This window comes from Bipolaris maydis, assembly GCF_028858645.1.
Source record: "Bipolaris maydis strain C4 unplaced genomic scaffold PSV08scaffold_5, whole genome shotgun sequence".
NCBI classification, from domain to species: domain Eukaryota; kingdom Fungi; phylum Ascomycota; class Dothideomycetes; order Pleosporales; family Pleosporaceae; genus Bipolaris; species Bipolaris maydis.
In genome coordinates this window covers 1,945,215-1,961,170 of record NW_027093861.1, presented here as the reverse complement: position 1 = coordinate 1,961,170, position 15,956 = coordinate 1,945,215, and the positions used below count along the sequence as shown (strand labels likewise).

The following is a 15,956-nucleotide window of genomic DNA, read 5'->3' as shown; positions in this document are numbered from 1 at the left end:
CGCGCGCCCTCCCTAACATCGACTACGGTCGCTCCTACACTTCCACGTCCACTGCTGCTGGCACACGCCAGCCTCGCCTAACCCTCACGACCCGTGGGCCAATTCTTCTCAGGCGAGCACCGCATTGCTTGTCTGAGCGAGGTTGTGCTGCACATAGCTTCACAGCTAGCCTGCCCTTCCAGTTTGCGCTATTCAACACCAGCAAACCGCTTCCCAGCAAGATAAATTCCGAGCCCGTGCCAGTCGCACAGTAAAAAGAAATGGTCGCTACCGAGATCCCGCAGCACTACACTGCCTCGCCTTCGTCGCACATTGGCACCCCTCACTTGACCATCAACAAGGAGGCCACCATCGACCTTGATTCCACAAACTCATTCGAAGGTCCCGAGAAGCTCCTCGAAGTATGGTTCAGCCCATCTGCTACTGAGTTGCCTGGCCAGGCCGGCCCCCTCGGCTTGAAGAAGGTGTCGGCCGAAGTATGGAAGGACATGCTCGATCTGGTCAACTGCAAGGTTCTCTCCGTCATTGAATCTGAGCATGTCGATGCCTATCTTCTCTCTGAGTCGAGCATGTTCGTCTTCCCCCACAAGGTTGTACTCAAGACCTGCGGCACTACGACTCTTCTCTGGGGCTTGACCCGTATGCTGGAAATCGCTGCTAATGCCGGTTTCCCCTATGTCGCCCCCAAGGCGTCGGGCGTCGCTCCAGCTGCTACGCCATACCGCGTTTTCTACAGCAGGAAGAACTTCCTCTACCCCGACCAGCAGCGCGGGCCTCACCGCAGCTGGCGTGACGAAGTCCGCTACCTTGACGACCGCTTCAAGGGCGGCAGCGCCTACATGATTGGCAAGATGAACGGTGAGCACTGGTATCTCTACATCACAGGCCCCGACACCAGCCTCACTCCCCCTCCCAGCCCAGGCGAGGAGAGGTCGGAGCCAGACACTGAGACCAAATTTGTGAGCCACCCTCAGCGCCTCTTGCGCGAGCAGGCCACCGACGAGGAGGAGGATGAGACGCTGGAGGTTCTGATGACCGACCTCGACGAGAAGAACGCCCGTCAGTTCTATCTAGAGGACGCAAGTGCGGTTGCGGAAGGTCGCTACCTCCAGAGAGTCCGTGAGGCTCGCAAAAACGCCATCCAATCCCTGGGTACCATTTCGGAAGAGAACGGCCACACCGAGAGTCTGGGTGGCTCTACTGTCCTTAACTCAGCTGCGAACACCCACACCTCAGATGATGGCTTCGACGTTTTCGAGCAGACATCTTCTGACCACTCTGGCTTCAACTCGGACGAGGAACTTACCTTCCCTGAGGAGCTGACCACCGAAGGCCACACGCTTGGTACGGTCGTTTCCGAACACTGCGGTCTAGCCGACGTCTATCCTACCACCAAGTATCCCGATGCCCGTATCGATGCCTATCTGTTCACGCCATGCGGTTTCTCTGCTAATGGTGTCGTCCCTGCTCCTGGCGGTGCTCCCAATGGTTCCAAGAAGGGCTCTGACGCTACGCACTACTTTACTGTGCACGTCACTCCTGAGCCTCAATGCTCTTATGCTTCCTTTGAGACCAACGTGCCTGCTCGTCAGAGTGGTCGCGAGACTGCCGACATTGTCGAGCATGTTGTCGGTATCTTCAAGCCTGGCAGGTTCAGCGTCACTCTTTTCGAGGCCAAGCCTACTGCCGATGAGCTGCCCTTGAAGAATGCCGACAAGGGCAAGAGAATGGAGGTGATTCCCGGCTACCGTCGCGTTGATCGTATCGTCCATGACTTGGACGGATACGATCTTGTCTTCCGGTACTACGAGAGGGATGACTGGAAGGGCGGCAAGCCCAGGCTCGGAGAGGAGTTTTAAGTGCTGTTGCTGAGGTAGGGTGTTGATATCCGAAAAGCTGGACAAATTGATATGTATCTTGGGGGACAGTCATTACAGTGTCTTGCAATCGTTTTGTTGTTTATTCTAGCCAATTCCACTCATTTTGTAACAACTTTGTCCATGTCGCCTGTGAAAAGTCAGCCTAGCTTATATTGCATTATATACTGTTGACCAAGACTTTAGCATGAATATAAATCGCGGTGCACGGCATCTTCCTTGACTGTTGTTCCAAACTCGAAACTCGGCATACTACTGGCTTTCGACCACAGTTATAGCTCATAACAATAGTCTTAACCCCGAGACTTACACTTGACTACCTCCCCCTCCCCCGGCACCTGTCCTCCTATCTTCATATCTACTCGACTCTTATTATTTATACTATGTAGGTAGATACAGTGTATGCAATATTAAGAGTACGTATATCATACACGCCCTCTTTCCCTACTCGCGTCACGCAATTGACTCTTTCAATTCTACTCAACACCAGCACGTTAAGTACATTCATCTACTGTCCACAACACTGCACTGCATTTCATCAAGTTTTGAGCCAGATACTGCATATATATATATATATATATATATATATATCACCACACGAAAAAAAAGAACGTATCAATAACATCATACGAGCAGTTCAAGCATATGAATTCTATGTTACAACTATCATACACCCTCTCCCTTTCCCTTGTCCACCCCGCCACCCATCTTCTCCAACACCTCACGCACCCTCCTCACCGCCTCCCTCGCGGCCCTCCTCTCCCGCACATCTTCCTCCTCAACCACCTCCTTCTTCTCCGCATTCTCAATAACGAACCTCACGCCTTCTTCCGTGCTCTTGAGCGTCCGTCTGCCTTCTTCCCTGACGGTAGCTTGCCACGTCTCACGGGCGCCCTCCCATAACTTCTGCATGCGGCGCAGCGAAAAGGTGAGGCCGAGGGCTGCAACGGCCGAGGCTTCAAAGACGGAGAAGGAAGACATGGAGACGTAGAGGAGGGCGGATGCGGCCGAGGAGATGGAGGTTGTGCTAAAGGTTTGCAGGAGGAGGCGTTGGGCAAGGGCTTGCAGGGGAGGAACGGTGTCGTTGATGAGTTCGGTGCGGGCGTTGGATATTTGCTCGTGCCAAGGCATGGGTTTGCGAACGTTGGTCGAGAGGTCCATTCGTTGGTTTTCTGCTGTAGGCGCCGTGTCTTGAGTTGTGGCCTCGGGTATGCTGGATGCAATAGGACGTTGAATCTCGTCAGGAAAGCCGGCTTGATTCATGCGACCAGCAAGATAGACACTGTTTTTCTCGGCAGAGACAAGCCAACGTCGTTCCAGAATCTCTGAGCTGATCATTGTGACGTCGTCGACACGCCAAAGCAACTTCCACCAGGCCAGCTTGTGCCAGTTCTTTGCTACAAAAGCTTCGTCGAGCTGGTCGCGGAGCTCGGCGTGTGACTTCTCAGCCCAAGTCTCGAGATGGCCAAGAATGGATGCAGTGACCTCGTCGTCAGTTTGGACAGTTGCAAGTTTCTGCAGCTGAGCGGCGTCTGCTTTCGCAACACTTGCTTCTACACCGTCTGCAACAGAAACGATGAGCGTCCTCAGTGGAGGCTTAATGCCATTGGATGGTTGGAGATCCCGAACCAGCCATTGAGATAGTGTTGGCAGACCACTTTGGAACCAAGCTCGCTCGTAGACAGTTGCATTTTTGATAGACTCTCGGAAGCTGTCGAGTCCTTTGGCCCCAACTGCAATGTTGATAGCGGCAGTTTCAGTGTTAGGATCTGAACTTGAATCGGACGATGGCACTGGCAAATCAATAGCCAACTTCACCATATCCTGCATCTCATCAAGACCGTCGGCGGAAAATCTTCCATAGGATATAGCACTGTCGAGTCCCACTCCTAATATTAACGTCTTGTGCACCGGATATGGGACAGGCAATCCTCTGGCAGAAGTAGCCTGGAGTTTGGGGACCAGTAACGACTCGATGGAGCTCTCTGTTGACACGTGAGGGACGGATTTGTCGACATTGACGTTTACCGTCGAAACAAGGACCTCTATATTGTGCGATTGGAGAACGCGCGACGGAACGGCGAGAACTCTATACAGTGGTGATGGCGTAACGTCGTCGGGGTCGGTGCCGTACCTGTGCAGATATGTCAGCGGTTGCGCCCTCATTGCAGCGACCTGAGGGCACCCACTTTAGCAACACAGCATTCTCACTGCCGACGCCTGCCTTGGCCAGCTCCTTTTCCCATTGCCCTTCGGCGGCCAATGGGTCAGCAAGCAACAGCCGTGCCAATTGCTGTGCGCTTAATTGGCTATTCAGGCCAAGGACTGTGTGCCACTGTCAGCGCCTACGCCGCTCGCACTCAATTGCGTGTGCACCGTACCAGCGACTCTTGTGACTGCATCTTGGGCGGCCAGGCCCCGCAATGCCAGCTGTAATCTACTAATGTTGACGTGTGTCTCTGCAGCTCCACTGAGAGCGGATAGGGCGTCGTATAGCTCCTGGTTGCGTGGCGGGACGTTGGGGCGCAGATTTATCGCAGTCGGCGAGACATGCGTCGATGCGGAGCGGGCGCGGAGGCTTGCACATGGCGACTTTGGGACATTACGACAGCGGAGCGCAAGCGGAATCCGATCAATCGACCCTGTCTTGCGAAAGATGGTCAGTCGCGGCACTGAGGCCACCCATGGAGGCATCGGGCTTGAAGTTGAGCATTACTATCATCCTCTGCAATACTGCAATTGACGTAGGTCGGCAAAGCTAGCTTCGGCCCGCGCACGTGCGCTAGCCATCACCATCCATCTCATCCACCCTCACCACATCATACAACAAAATCACTGTTACATTAGGCACGTGAATTGACTGTGTTTCAACGAGGAGTCGGCTCAATGAAGCCGCAGCAGTCGGCCAGCAAATTATTACCACCCATTGTAGGGTGGCGCCTTTAACGTTATCTACGCCTGAATGGTATACTGATGACATTTGGTAGCCCGCCAATACCGAAATCAACAACCAAAACAGCATGTTATGTCATGACTCGTCTCTCGGCTTCGCTCTCCGATCGCGAACGCGTAAATCGCGCCTAGCTCTTTCGGTTGCGACTGGATCCAGATGACCTGTACAAATTAGTCACCGTACAATGTTGCACCACCATCTAGCAATACTTACATGCTGATGCGCCTTGCCACAGTCGCCAGGCCCTGGTCATTTTCGGCCTCCTTGGTCGCCTTCTCAAGAGCTTGCTCTCGGCTGACCTCTTGGGATTTCCGTACTTCTTCGTGGCTTGGTGGCAGTCTCTCGTTCTGCAGATCGACCTTGCGTGCATCCTCAAAGCTGTGAATTGCTTGCTTAATTCCTTCTGCGCCAAGCATCAGAGTACCAGCTGGGAGTCGGCCGCCTGAAGCTGTCTTCAGCTCTGTAACACGCTCAGACTCCTCGCGCAACACTTGGAATACGCGAGAGAGGCGACCAATGGCCAGAATCTTGTTCTTGATGGCACGGCGCTTGAATTCGGTCGAATCGGGGTCCAGACTCGAAAGAGGAGGCGAAGATGGTCCAGAAGCCAGCGAGCTGGGTGTCTCCTCCTCGAGTTCCTCCTTGGAGCAAGTGTTCAAGATGGCAATAAGCATGTCAGTGACTAAAAAAGTGTTAGTATAGATAATCAAAAATTCGATCTGCTGCACATACTCTTCTCTCCAACGAATGGCAATGACCATGTGAAGACGTCCATGAAATTGGGCAACCAGTACGGGTGAGGTGTGCAGTCTGGGAGTGTTAGTCTTATCGCCCTCTACTGAGTAAAATGAACCTACTAAATTGCCGAATGTTCATGACATTGTTCTCATACTTGAGCACGGCGGCTTTGTTGTTGTACACATCCAGGTAGTTGGGTGCGCTGAAGATTGTCATGACACTGGGGAAACCAGTCGTCCGTGTCTTCCTGTACATTCGGTAACCAGCATCCTGGGCCTCGTGTGCACGGATAATAGACAAAAGGTTGTTCTTCTCGAGGAAAGCGCATGCCGCAGGGTACGAGAAGAAGTATGAACATCCACGAACGTGGTTGTGAACAAAGAAGTCGTTGGTCTTCTCTTGGCCAAATTCCTCGAGTGGGTCAGCCCACAAAATATCGCACATGAGACCATGCGTTGGCGGCTCCCGGAAGCGGTCAATCTATGACAGTCAGCTACGGCGCTAGAGGCGTTGAAAGTAACACATACGCTCTTCAGGTCGTCCAAGGTGTGAAGTTCAGGGCTCAATCCACCGTGTATACACAAAAACTGCTTGTTCATGACTGCGGCCAAAGGCAATGCGCAGAAAGAGTCCATGCATGCTTCGTATACGGCTTCGGAGTACTTGTGCTTGCATTCGAGCTTAAAGGTGAAGTAATCGGTCAAGTGACGGCACTCGTGATTTCCTCGGAGGAGCCAAAGGGTGTTGGGGTACCAAATCTTGAGGGACCATAGGTATAGGACACACTGTGCTTGTCAGCGAATTGCACGTGGCAAGCCTCGCAGTTGTGGCTGTCTCACCTCTATACTGAAGTATCCACGATCAACGTAGTCGCCCAAGAACAAGTAGCGCGTCTCCGCTGGGTCACCACCGACCTCGAAGAGCTTCATGAGATCGTAGTATTGGCCGTGGACATCACCACAGACAGTGATGGGAGCGTCCATTTCCAACATGTTGGGCTCCGACTTTAGAATCTCTGTGCCCTTCTTTATAATCCATAGCGCCTGCTGTTCGGTCAAGCGACCTTCACGGTAAAAGTGCTGCTTGAGGAACTGGATATTGGGCTTGGTGCGATCTTGCGGTGAGAAGAATTGCTCGTCGGTGGGCGGGTGGAAGGCGGGTGCTTGCACGTCTGGTAGGCACAACGCCGTTAGCACATTATTCGGGCTGTTTCGTGCAGCAGAAATGACAGAAACAGGCACACAAGCTAGGCAAAAGCTGTGAAACGGGCATACCTTTGCAGACACGTTCCTGAGTGCTTACTTGGCTGCCATCTTCCATGGTATGGAGGGTAAAGTCAATCTCGGGAAGAGGCTTCTTCTCCCGCACGGCGCGGATGGCATTGTCGATGTACTTTGTCTGGTCGACATCTTGCTGGTTTTCCATGTTGGGCGGTCTGTGCTGTACGCCGTAGAGGGTGAGCGCCAGGAGACGGTGGAGGTGAGGGTAACGAGGTAGTGGGGCGAGCGCAATGACCTCCTAAGCTCAAGTGGCGGCAACGTGCGAAACGAAGGCCGAGACTCGCTCCTCCTAACACCTTGGGCCGACACCACGAGATAATCCCTCAAACGGCCGTATCTGTTCAGGGCGTCGCACTTTGTCTCGTCGCGTGCTCTCGTGTGTGCGATGTGGCGAGGGGCTTTGGTAGGGTCGAGGGTGGAAATGCAGAGGGCAAGTCAGGTTGGGCTGTCTGTTCACTGAGGGGAGGGCCAATCAGCAGCCGACTAACGTCATAATCCGGTGAATAGGCTCGAGGTTTTGCTTGTAGCAAGCAGATGTGTAGTACCAAAGAATAGGAGATGCAGCAATGCACGCCTCGCGAGTAAGGCAGCATGGCGGAATGTGATACTCCGCTCCAGCCAGACAAGTCTGTCACATCAGGCAGTTACATTAGATCCTGCCTGGCCTGACAAGGAACGCTTCGCATCCACCCTTGCTTCTTACTCACAACTGTTAAGTTTCCGACGAAACACCAACGAAACAGGCACAGTAGACTCAGCATCACAGTCACAAATGAAGAGAATGGGGTTTGAGTAAAAATGAGCGTTATCATTGAGTGTTGTACAACAGATAGTGTGTATGCAGCGCTCGTAGTCACGAGACCTAGCACAAGACTTCTCTTTCGTCGATAAAGAAAAAAAAAACAAGGCATGTCAGCCGGGTCAAGAGCTGAGCATGAAAGAAAGAACGTAAAAAAAAGTAGACCACAAAGAAGAAGAAATGTCACGAGCAAGACCCAAGTGGTGTCTGCTGCATGTGACTGGAGATATGAACACCAAGACCCAAAAGCCCTCCCAATCCATACCATGCCGTACATGTCCCTGTCCGTATTTCCCAACTCCAAAAGATGCGTTTCGTAGCCAACGGCTGAATTGGGTATATAGGAACGTCTTGCGCGCCTGATAGGCGCATGAGCCGTGACGCTTAGATGAGGTGAGAGGCTCCGTGGCGGCGGTGAAGATGAGCGCGAGGGAAGTGGAGAGATCGCTTCTTGACCGAGGCAACGACAGCGCCACCAGTGCAAGACATGCCGTTTGCCAGGGGCTGAGCAACCGCACATCCGTGGTTGCAGAGACCGAACTGGCTGGTGCCAATGCAGACGACTGCACCATCGTTGTCGCAGGGAGTGCAGTCAGCATTGCCAGAGGGTGTGTTTGTGCCGTTTTCGGGAGTCTCTGGGGCAGAGCTGAGGGCAGGCGCCTGGGGAGCGGTTTGGGTGGGTGGCTGAGCGGTTTGGGCAGGTTGTTGAGGGTTGGAGACGATGGGAATGGACGTGGGCGTAGGAGCTGGAGAGGCACCAGGAGCGAAGATACCACCGTTGTTGGCAGGAATGGAAGCCAATGGAGAACTGGCAGCAGGGGAGCTGGCAGCAGGGGAGCTGGCAGCAGGGGTCTCGTTTCCTGCAGGTTGAGACGCCTCAGGCTCAGTGGGGGTTCCAATCTCGCCGTTACCAGCACCCATCTTGTTCATCTTAGCACATCCAGAACCGGTCAGGGTGTGGCCCAGTGCAGCGCCGTTGCCCTCGACGAGGTTCTTGCCTGGGTCTGGGTAGACAAAGTCTTGGTCTTCCGCAGTGCTGCACTCGGTTGGGGGTAAGTTGGCAACGAACATGTCTGGTAGAGACGAGAGAGCCTGAGAAGCACTGGCAGTGGAAGCCTTGCTAGCGCCATTTCCGACCTGAATGGGAGCACAGTTCATGTAGAACTCGCGGTTTCCGACCTTGTTGAGCCAAGTCCATGCGAAAGTGTAACGGCCATCGGGGATGTCTTCTGGCATCTTGACTGGGAAGGTGGCCGCCCCAATGCCATCTGGGTTATCTGGCAGGTTGCCGCTGACGTTGGATGGGCAACCACCAACAACGCTCTCAATGACCTTCCATTGAGAAGAAAGAGATGGTTCTTGATCGGTTGTGATGGAAAACTGGCACGAACCACCGCCGTGGACAGCGGAGCCCAGGAAAGAAACCACCTGAGTCTCACCGGCGTTCCACTGGTTCATCTCGGTGATATCGTACATGCCAGGACGTTGCTTGCAAGGAAAGTCGGCTGGTGCCAAGGGGGAGCTGTTGAGGGTGTCGAAGGCGAAAGGCTTTGGGTTGTCCATCCTCATGTGGGCGGAGGCGCTGGCGGCAAGCGCCATGAGAAGGGTAGCTTTGGAGAACATGTTGATGTTTGAAAGAATGGTGTGAGAAAAGGCTATTCTTTGTTGGAAATCGCTAGACCAGCTGAGCGATGGAACGAATGGGTTTCTGGTTATCTGAAATGTGCTGAGCGAAGCGAGTTTGATATGAAGAAGAGCGGTAGATTGTCGAATCTGGTTCTTCAGCAGCGCGCAGTGATTGTAAAGAATGTGATCTGCCACAGGCAGGATGAACAAGAAGCAAAAGGGAGAAAGAGAAGTCTTGGTGTTTGCTGTAGTAGCTGCTTGTGAGAGGACAGTTGAGACGAAACGCTCCTGGGTTATTATATAACTATCATGTCGTATGGGGGCACCGCTAGCCTCAGGCGGTGGCGGCCGAGGAGGGTCCCATACGACAGCACTAGCAGCTGGGTGGCACTATGCCGGCGGATCATCGTGAAAAAGCATAGGCTACTCGATGGAGCAGGGTGGCTGTTGCAACGAAGAGCATGGCTGTTCGGTTAGTGTCCCCCTGTGGTTTAGCGGGAGGGGTGTGGGCGCTGGAAAGGTGGTGTAACCATCAGTGTCGGCAACCAGTGACAGGCACCAACCCGACGCGATTGGCTCTGCGGTGATAACAAGGCCATTGTCCTTGAAACAAAAAGAGCGGAGTATGGCTCAGAGGGGCAGATGTTGGTGCTGTCCTCTAGTCAGGGGGGCCACGGTCAGGTTTGAGGTCAGTACCTGCGGTTTGCAAGTTATGCAGGGGCGTGTAGGATTCGTGGCCTATCGATAACGCCAGAGCTAGCCTTAGCGTCGCCCGGCGATCACTAGCCAAATCTGAAACGACATCCACCCTCTGTGAGGCCTGCTCTTGCCCCCCTCATTGGTCCACTGCCTCATCTCCACGACCGCTCTTCTCCCACACTTTGCCTGTCCGCCAGCAAACCACGTAGCACACTGGCGGCTCCCTGTCGCTAGTCACCGTCTCATAACCGCCTATGTGTGTGCGTGTGTGTGTGAGTGTACCATGGGCGCAAACAAGCCTGCTTGCGTCCAGCCACGGTGCCTGCCATGGCACCACGACGACCTTTTCCCTTTGATTGCAGGCCTCGCCCGCCAACAGACCCCATCAATGACATACAAACTTCATGCATAACATCCCTGGTATACCCCGTCATGCGCCAGGGTCTTTTTTTGGCTCGCCACAGCTAAGCCTCCTATGCCGTGACTGTTGGCAGCGGCAACGGCGTGGAGATCTGTGCAAGGTACGCAGTGAGTAGGTTGCTAATCTGGTCTGTCGGCGAAATGCGACTGACACGGCCTTCGTGCGAGCACAGCTGCGCCACATCGTGTCCACTTGCCTGACGTCGGCATAGGCGAGCGCAAGGATTGCGATCTGAGTACCGGCTGTGTGGCTGTGGCCGCTGGCCGCTGGCCACTGGGCTGTAACCTCGTGGTAGCCTGGGTCATGTGGCCCGGCGGCCGCGACCCTATGGCCTCGCTTCTCTCGCTGCCCGCCACTCGTCACCTGCTTGCTCTAGAAAGGTGTGCCATCGCCTGCCAATCGTCGCCCCTCCCTGCCCATGATTGGGCATTCATCAACTACAGCTCGTTTCACTATATCGCTCGCGCCCAAGGAACTCGCACGGGAATGACTAGCAAACAATTACACATTGCCTGTCTCCCCAAGTTGATCAGTGGGGACTAGACGTGGCCTATGAAGCTTGGTTTCGGATGCTCCGCGAACAACGCCCACTGGCCAATCGACCCATAGCCGACATCACCAAAGACGACGACGACAATGACGATGCCAACAAAGCTTAGAACCTCGACTAGAGCCATGGCCACCGCACTATCCACCAGAACCTTCCCACGCCATTAGTCGCCCTCCCATCCCTTCGACAGGCGTTTGTTGGGTCATAGCCACCGAACGACAACCAGCCGCATTCTTAGTCTTGACCTACAGCATGCAGGAGTAGACAAAAGCTTTCAAGCACAACAGCTAAGCATTCCACTACCCCCTTTGGTAGGTTTGACGGGATTCCAGAAGCTCGTCAGAATCAACACAGGGATATAACCTGAAGTGGCCGAGGCCTCCGGTAGGCAAACTTCGGCAAATGGCAGCTATCTTCACTACTGTGAAAACACTGCAAGTTCACTGCTGATTCAGACTTTTCAAGGCGCCACTTTACTTCCCTTTGGCCTTTCGGCAATGTTGCACTTCCGCTGCCGTTGGCCTTGTCACATCGCCCCGGAATGTGATCTTCCACGGAAATTGGCATTGCCGCTCATCGTCTCAATGTGTGCAAACATCCGCTCTTAGCTTTTACCCCGTATCGAACAGCATACTTAGCTACAACTTGTTTGAAGATTTAGCACATTAGTACATGTCCCGCATCCGACTTGTGGACATCAGTGTGCATGCTCCTTCTCAGCCCCTTTAGACGAGGTCAGTGACTAGTCAATGGTGCTATTCTCAAGACTGCTTCGAGTAATTTCCATTGGTGCGGAAAGAGTTCTCCGTTTAGCCCCAGTTTCCCCAGGCGCTCGGGACTGATACTTTAGAAACACTGCACACAAAAGCATGGCTACGTCAGCATAGTAGTGTTTCAAAAACACGGAAGATGTTGAACACAGGAAAAGAAATACAAACAAGATGAAATCTGGCTTATTTTGCTGATCAATTCAGGCCTCTAAATTAAGCATCAACTGGTTGAGCCCCGTCGCCAAGAAGCAACATTTTTATCAAACCAAGTGGCTTTCGACCTGACTCTCACAAACGGTGTTTTCTCAATGCCGATATGAACTCTCCCGTCACCACCACCAATAAAACTCCCATATCCGTACCTCGCGTCCACTTCCTCGAGGTGTCGAGCTCGGCCCCTTTTATCCAAGTACGACGTCCCTCGCATGTCTTGAACAGCTGCACTAGCGGCGAACAAGGCAATCAAAGAAGCGATCGATGTAGGTAACCGTGCGAGATATCGACCAGGTCGACGCATGTACACCATGACTGCAACAATAACGTAAATACACAAAATGACCTCGGAAATGACAAACATTGGCATCGAGACGAAGAGGCGCGTTTCCGGCTCTATGCGCCAGCCTTCTGGTGCCAGTGTGTTCTGGCTTGGGCTGGGCATCAACAACTTGTCTTTATTGGTCTCCATCCAGATTGCAAATAGAAGGGAATACGCTTTGTTCAAGGGACCCTCTATGTCCCCAAATGTGGGTGGGCCTTGCCTGGGATCGACTAACCGGCTACTATTGGCTGAATGGCTGATGAAGTAATTGATGAAGTCGTCGGCGAAGCTGTCATTGTGCCATCCGGCACTGATGGTCTTGAAGATGTATCTGTTCGACTGGCCAATGAGATTGACAGGGTCATTGCTGAAGGTTTCCATCGGAACGTGATCATCTACTGTCAGATTTTGTACCTTCTGCTGTAGTCGACCACTGGTATCGACTCGAACAGTTGCGAATCCTGTCATTAGTTTTGGTCGACAATGAACGAAAGCTGCGTTTTGCTTGTTCAGCACCATTGGCTTCACTTCTCCACAAGAGCCGTCGCGGTCTCGAAGCCATCCCATGACAATTGACCCCATGCACACGTCTGTATCGGCTTGGGACGCATTTGCAGAGGGGTCCAAAATGGCCACAAGCTCAGCTGCACTTTGTCCGGTAACGCAGCTGCCTGGCGTGGATGAAATTGGGCCCTGGCGCATGTGTTGGCCCACCTTGGTACACCGGACAGGTTTTCCGGTAGAAGAAGTGACTGTGATATTTATCGATGGCGAAACAACCCCACTCATAGTTGGATCGCTGACTAGACCAGCTTGGAACTGCTCATTAAAGTCTAGATTCTGGCATTCGAGCTTTGCGCCAATAGCTCTAGTTTTTGCTTCCACTTTGTCTTTTGGTGACTGCTCACCTTCTGGTATGAATGGCAAATAAAACATCGTCTCATCAATCCACGGAGGTAACGCTGTGCCTTCTCTGACGTGCGAGTCTGCAACGTAGAACTGATCTTCTCCGTTACCTCCCTGATAAGCACCAGATGCTTGCAAATCGCCGAAATTTCGACCATCCAAAGGACCAATCGAGCCATTGATTGGTACGAATTTGAAATCAAGCGGGCGAGTTGTAGAAATGACATGTTTCATATCGATAGTGCTTTGGTTGAAGAGGCCAGCAAGACTGACGGCTAGCAGATTGGCTAACAATGCCATTGTACACACTGCGGCGAGGACGAAGTGTTTTGATTTAAAGGCCTTGAAGACGACTAGCTGTGGTGGAAGAGAGCTGTAGTCAAGATCGATCGACCTTTTCGCACGCGCGTTGCAGCCTTGGAGTTCTTCGATCGGCTGTAGCATGCAGAGCAAGCGGTTGAACAAAAGCCATACTGGTTCGATGAGCGTGGCTATGGCTGTAGGTATGTAGTTCTCCAACAAATTCTGTACAATCGTGTTGGATGAAGGGAGGGGCAGGCCTGCTTCGGTCAGCGATTCCATATACTTCCGGTTGAGCGACAATAAATCCTACCTTGCAATCGAGCCTTGGCAAATATTATAGCGAGGAAAATGCTTAATGCTAAAAAGGTAGTGACGAGCAGACCAGCTACCCAGAAACTGAATTCTGTAGGTCTGACGGGCTTCGCGATGTCGGTCAGTGTATTACGTGGCTGTGTTGGAAGCGGCCATTGATTGTTGCCATTGAGAAGTTCAGGTGAACGACCAAGCTCGACGATACTGTCTATGATTTTAGCACAAATTTCCTGTCTTCTCATCCTGCTCAAAACTTACCCGGCAGAGGTCCCATCATCAACAAGCTTGTATCGCTTTTGGCCCACGTGCTCTTCGATCTCTTCTGCCTTACAACAGTCCAGTCCTTCTATATCGGCCAGTAGCGGCTCGTTGTCAGCAACCATGGACATGATTGCAGCGATAGTACTAGGATTCGAGCGAAGAGGCTTTTTGCGGGTCATTGAGAGATATAGTAACGCTATCGTCGCCAGCGATAGTACACCAAGAAACCCCTCCACAATGTATACAAACACTGGTTCAAGCACAACAGCTTCCGTGTTGTCTACCACTCGTCCGGTAACGGTTTCGACGGAGCGAAAATCTTGGTTCAATACTTCCCTCATTGCTCGCGCAAAAAGCAGTCTATAGCCATCGGCGTAAGATTTGGCCAAAACTTTCCAGTCTAGGTATTCTTCTAAAGGGCGATTGCTGACGCTCAGTGCTAGACCCACCATTGGCTGTACCAATCCAGCACCATTGGGACCAGTACTCAAACTTAAGTTCGTTCGTGCAATAGGATCGAAGTATTCAGGCATGGCCTTGGTTGGTAGTAGATCGCCTCTTACTTCTTGCGCAATCGAGATGCTGTCCATCAGCTCTTCCAAGAGGGTGGTGTTGAAGATACCATCCTGTAGAGGCCTTTTCTCGCCGGTAGGATCGACCTTTGATGGCACTAACGTGACCGCATCCACAGTTGCGATTACATCTTGTTGATAGTAAGTCGGCCAACAGTAAATCGCTGTGACATTCTGAGCTGGATCCGTACTCTTGGCTTTGTTGCGCTGTATTGCTGCATAGAAAGTGCTGTTACTCGTCTCCGGACAGTATTGATCCAGAGAGTAATCAGCAAAGCCAAAGGGATTCCAATAACCCACAAACATGGCCGTAAACTCTTTGTTACGCAATACGGTGTTATCACCATATACCTTGTTCAAGCCTTCGGTAAGGTTTCCAGTTAGGCCCAGGTTGAAAGAACATCCATTAGAGCTGTTGGCAATGACACCAGTACTAAGCGGCTCAGTGCTCATAACGGCAGGCTCGCAGTATAAATCCAAACTATACATTGTCGTCGGCGCCGTCCAATTCCCATACGGCACAGTTTTATTATCGGGTTTCGAAGCAGATGTAGGTCGGAACGGAGCGAGCGTATAATTCCGGCTCATATACTGAGTAAGCGTCTCATTCAACACCGCAATGTCATATGCCGACTGAGCAAAGCGCAGCGTCAGCGTCGACGCCTGATCGCTAGCAGGTACAAACGCCGTTGAGCGGTCAAACGGCATGGTGACATTGCGTGTAATCGATCGTGTAGAGAAGATACCAGCTTGCGTAGGCACTAATCCCCAGGCCACCAGAACAACTGCGAAGGAAGCCCAGAAAACAGGCCAATGCCTGTCTCTAGCCGCTTTGATTGGGACCAAGGGCAAGAAGTCGAAAGGGTACTTGAGCAGTATCGAGTCTTTGCCCAGCGCACCGTTTTCCTTACTGAGCTGGTAGTACGGCTCCATGCGTTTGGTCTCCAGGTCTATCCAGGCCCAGTACATGCTGAATATTACAGCGACGATAGTTGGAAAGTACAAGTATAGAAATGTCCGGCTCAAGGGTAAATCGCTGATTCTCGGTGCGAAGATTATGCCTTGGTTTTGCTGACTCCGGGTCAGTAGTATTTGGACTACGGCGATTAAAGACCAGCATATTAGTATGGTTAGGATGAGTACTGGTGCGCGGAGTGCAGCTGGTTTCCATCGTTTGAGCGCTGTGCTTTTGTTAATACCTGCTCTTGATGCTATAGATAGTGAATAACGACGTACACTGATCTTCTGAACTGCCTCTTGAAAATATTGATACCAAAGCACCCGATTTCTTTGGTCGAGTAGTAGTGTCGGCGACGCTTAGTTGCGCCACGGATGTAGCACTAACATCCAT

General features: G+C 52.4%; 4 protein-coding genes across 4 annotated transcripts; 1 reads left to right on the top strand and 3 right to left on the bottom strand.

Moving 5' to 3' along the window:
• The first annotated feature begins 201 nt into the window (after window positions 1-201).
• PSV08DRAFT_290352 (S-adenosylmethionine decarboxylase) lies at window positions 202-1,992 on the top strand. The gene has a single exon (XM_014226378.1). The coding sequence runs from the start codon at window positions 261-263 to the stop codon at window positions 1,857-1,859; it is 1,599 nt and encodes a 532-aa protein (XP_014081853.1). The 5' UTR covers window positions 202-260; the 3' UTR covers window positions 1,860-1,992.
• Window positions 1,993-2,499: 507 nt separating this feature from the next.
• On the bottom strand, window positions 2,500-7,043 carry PSV08DRAFT_409142 (serine threonine protein phosphatase 2b catalytic subunit protein). Its single transcript, XM_014226380.2, has 9 exons — window positions 6,843-7,043; window positions 6,408-6,739; window positions 6,096-6,353; window positions 5,688-6,048; window positions 5,563-5,640; window positions 5,044-5,512; window positions 4,259-4,575; window positions 4,067-4,202; window positions 2,500-4,011 (listed from the first exon to the last, which is right to left on the bottom strand). The coding sequence occupies exons 1-9, from the start codon at window positions 6,991-6,993 to the stop codon at window positions 2,544-2,546; spliced, it is 3,570 nt and encodes a 1,189-aa protein (XP_014081855.2). The 5' UTR covers window positions 6,994-7,043; the 3' UTR covers window positions 2,500-2,543.
• Window positions 7,044-7,638: 595 nt separating this feature from the next.
• Window positions 7,639-9,543, bottom strand: PSV08DRAFT_290298 (uncharacterized protein). Its single transcript, XM_014226381.1, has one exon. The coding sequence runs from the start codon at window positions 9,268-9,270 to the stop codon at window positions 8,032-8,034; it is 1,239 nt and encodes a 412-aa protein (XP_014081856.1). The 5' UTR covers window positions 9,271-9,543; the 3' UTR covers window positions 7,639-8,031.
• Window positions 9,544-11,877: 2,334 nt separating this feature from the next.
• Window positions 11,878-15,956, bottom strand: PSV08DRAFT_200667 (uncharacterized protein; the record flags this gene model as incomplete). Its single annotated transcript, XM_066092023.1, has 4 exons — window positions 11,878-13,654; window positions 13,771-13,976; window positions 14,031-15,555; window positions 15,842-15,956. 4 exons carry the CDS (start codon window positions 15,954-15,956, stop codon window positions 11,934-11,936), a joined length of 3,567 nt encoding a protein of 1,188 aa, XP_065949365.1. The 3' UTR covers window positions 11,878-11,933.

What these genes read in the sequence shown, in the direction of transcription:
- PSV08DRAFT_409142 (XM_014226380.2), bottom strand. Translation starts at nt 6,993, where the DNA reads ATGGAAAACCAGCAAGATGTCGACCAGACAAAGTACATCGACAATGCC. An exon ending in CATGAACATTCGGCAATTTA is followed by an intron (nt 5,641 to 5,687) that starts GTAGGTTCATTT and finishes TAACACTCCCAG; the next exon opens with ACTGCACACCTCACCCGTAC. An exon ending in GAGAATGCTGTGTTGCTAAA is followed by an intron (nt 4,012 to 4,066) that starts GTGGGTGCCCTC and finishes ATATCTGCACAG; the next exon opens with GTACGGCACCGACCCCGACG.
- PSV08DRAFT_290298 (XM_014226381.1), bottom strand. Translation starts at nt 9,270, where the DNA reads ATGTTCTCCAAAGCTACCCTTCTCATGGCGCTTGCCGCCAGCGCCTCC.
- PSV08DRAFT_290352 (XM_014226378.1), top strand. Translation starts at nt 261, where the DNA reads ATGGTCGCTACCGAGATCCCGCAGCACTACACTGCCTCGCCTTCGTCG.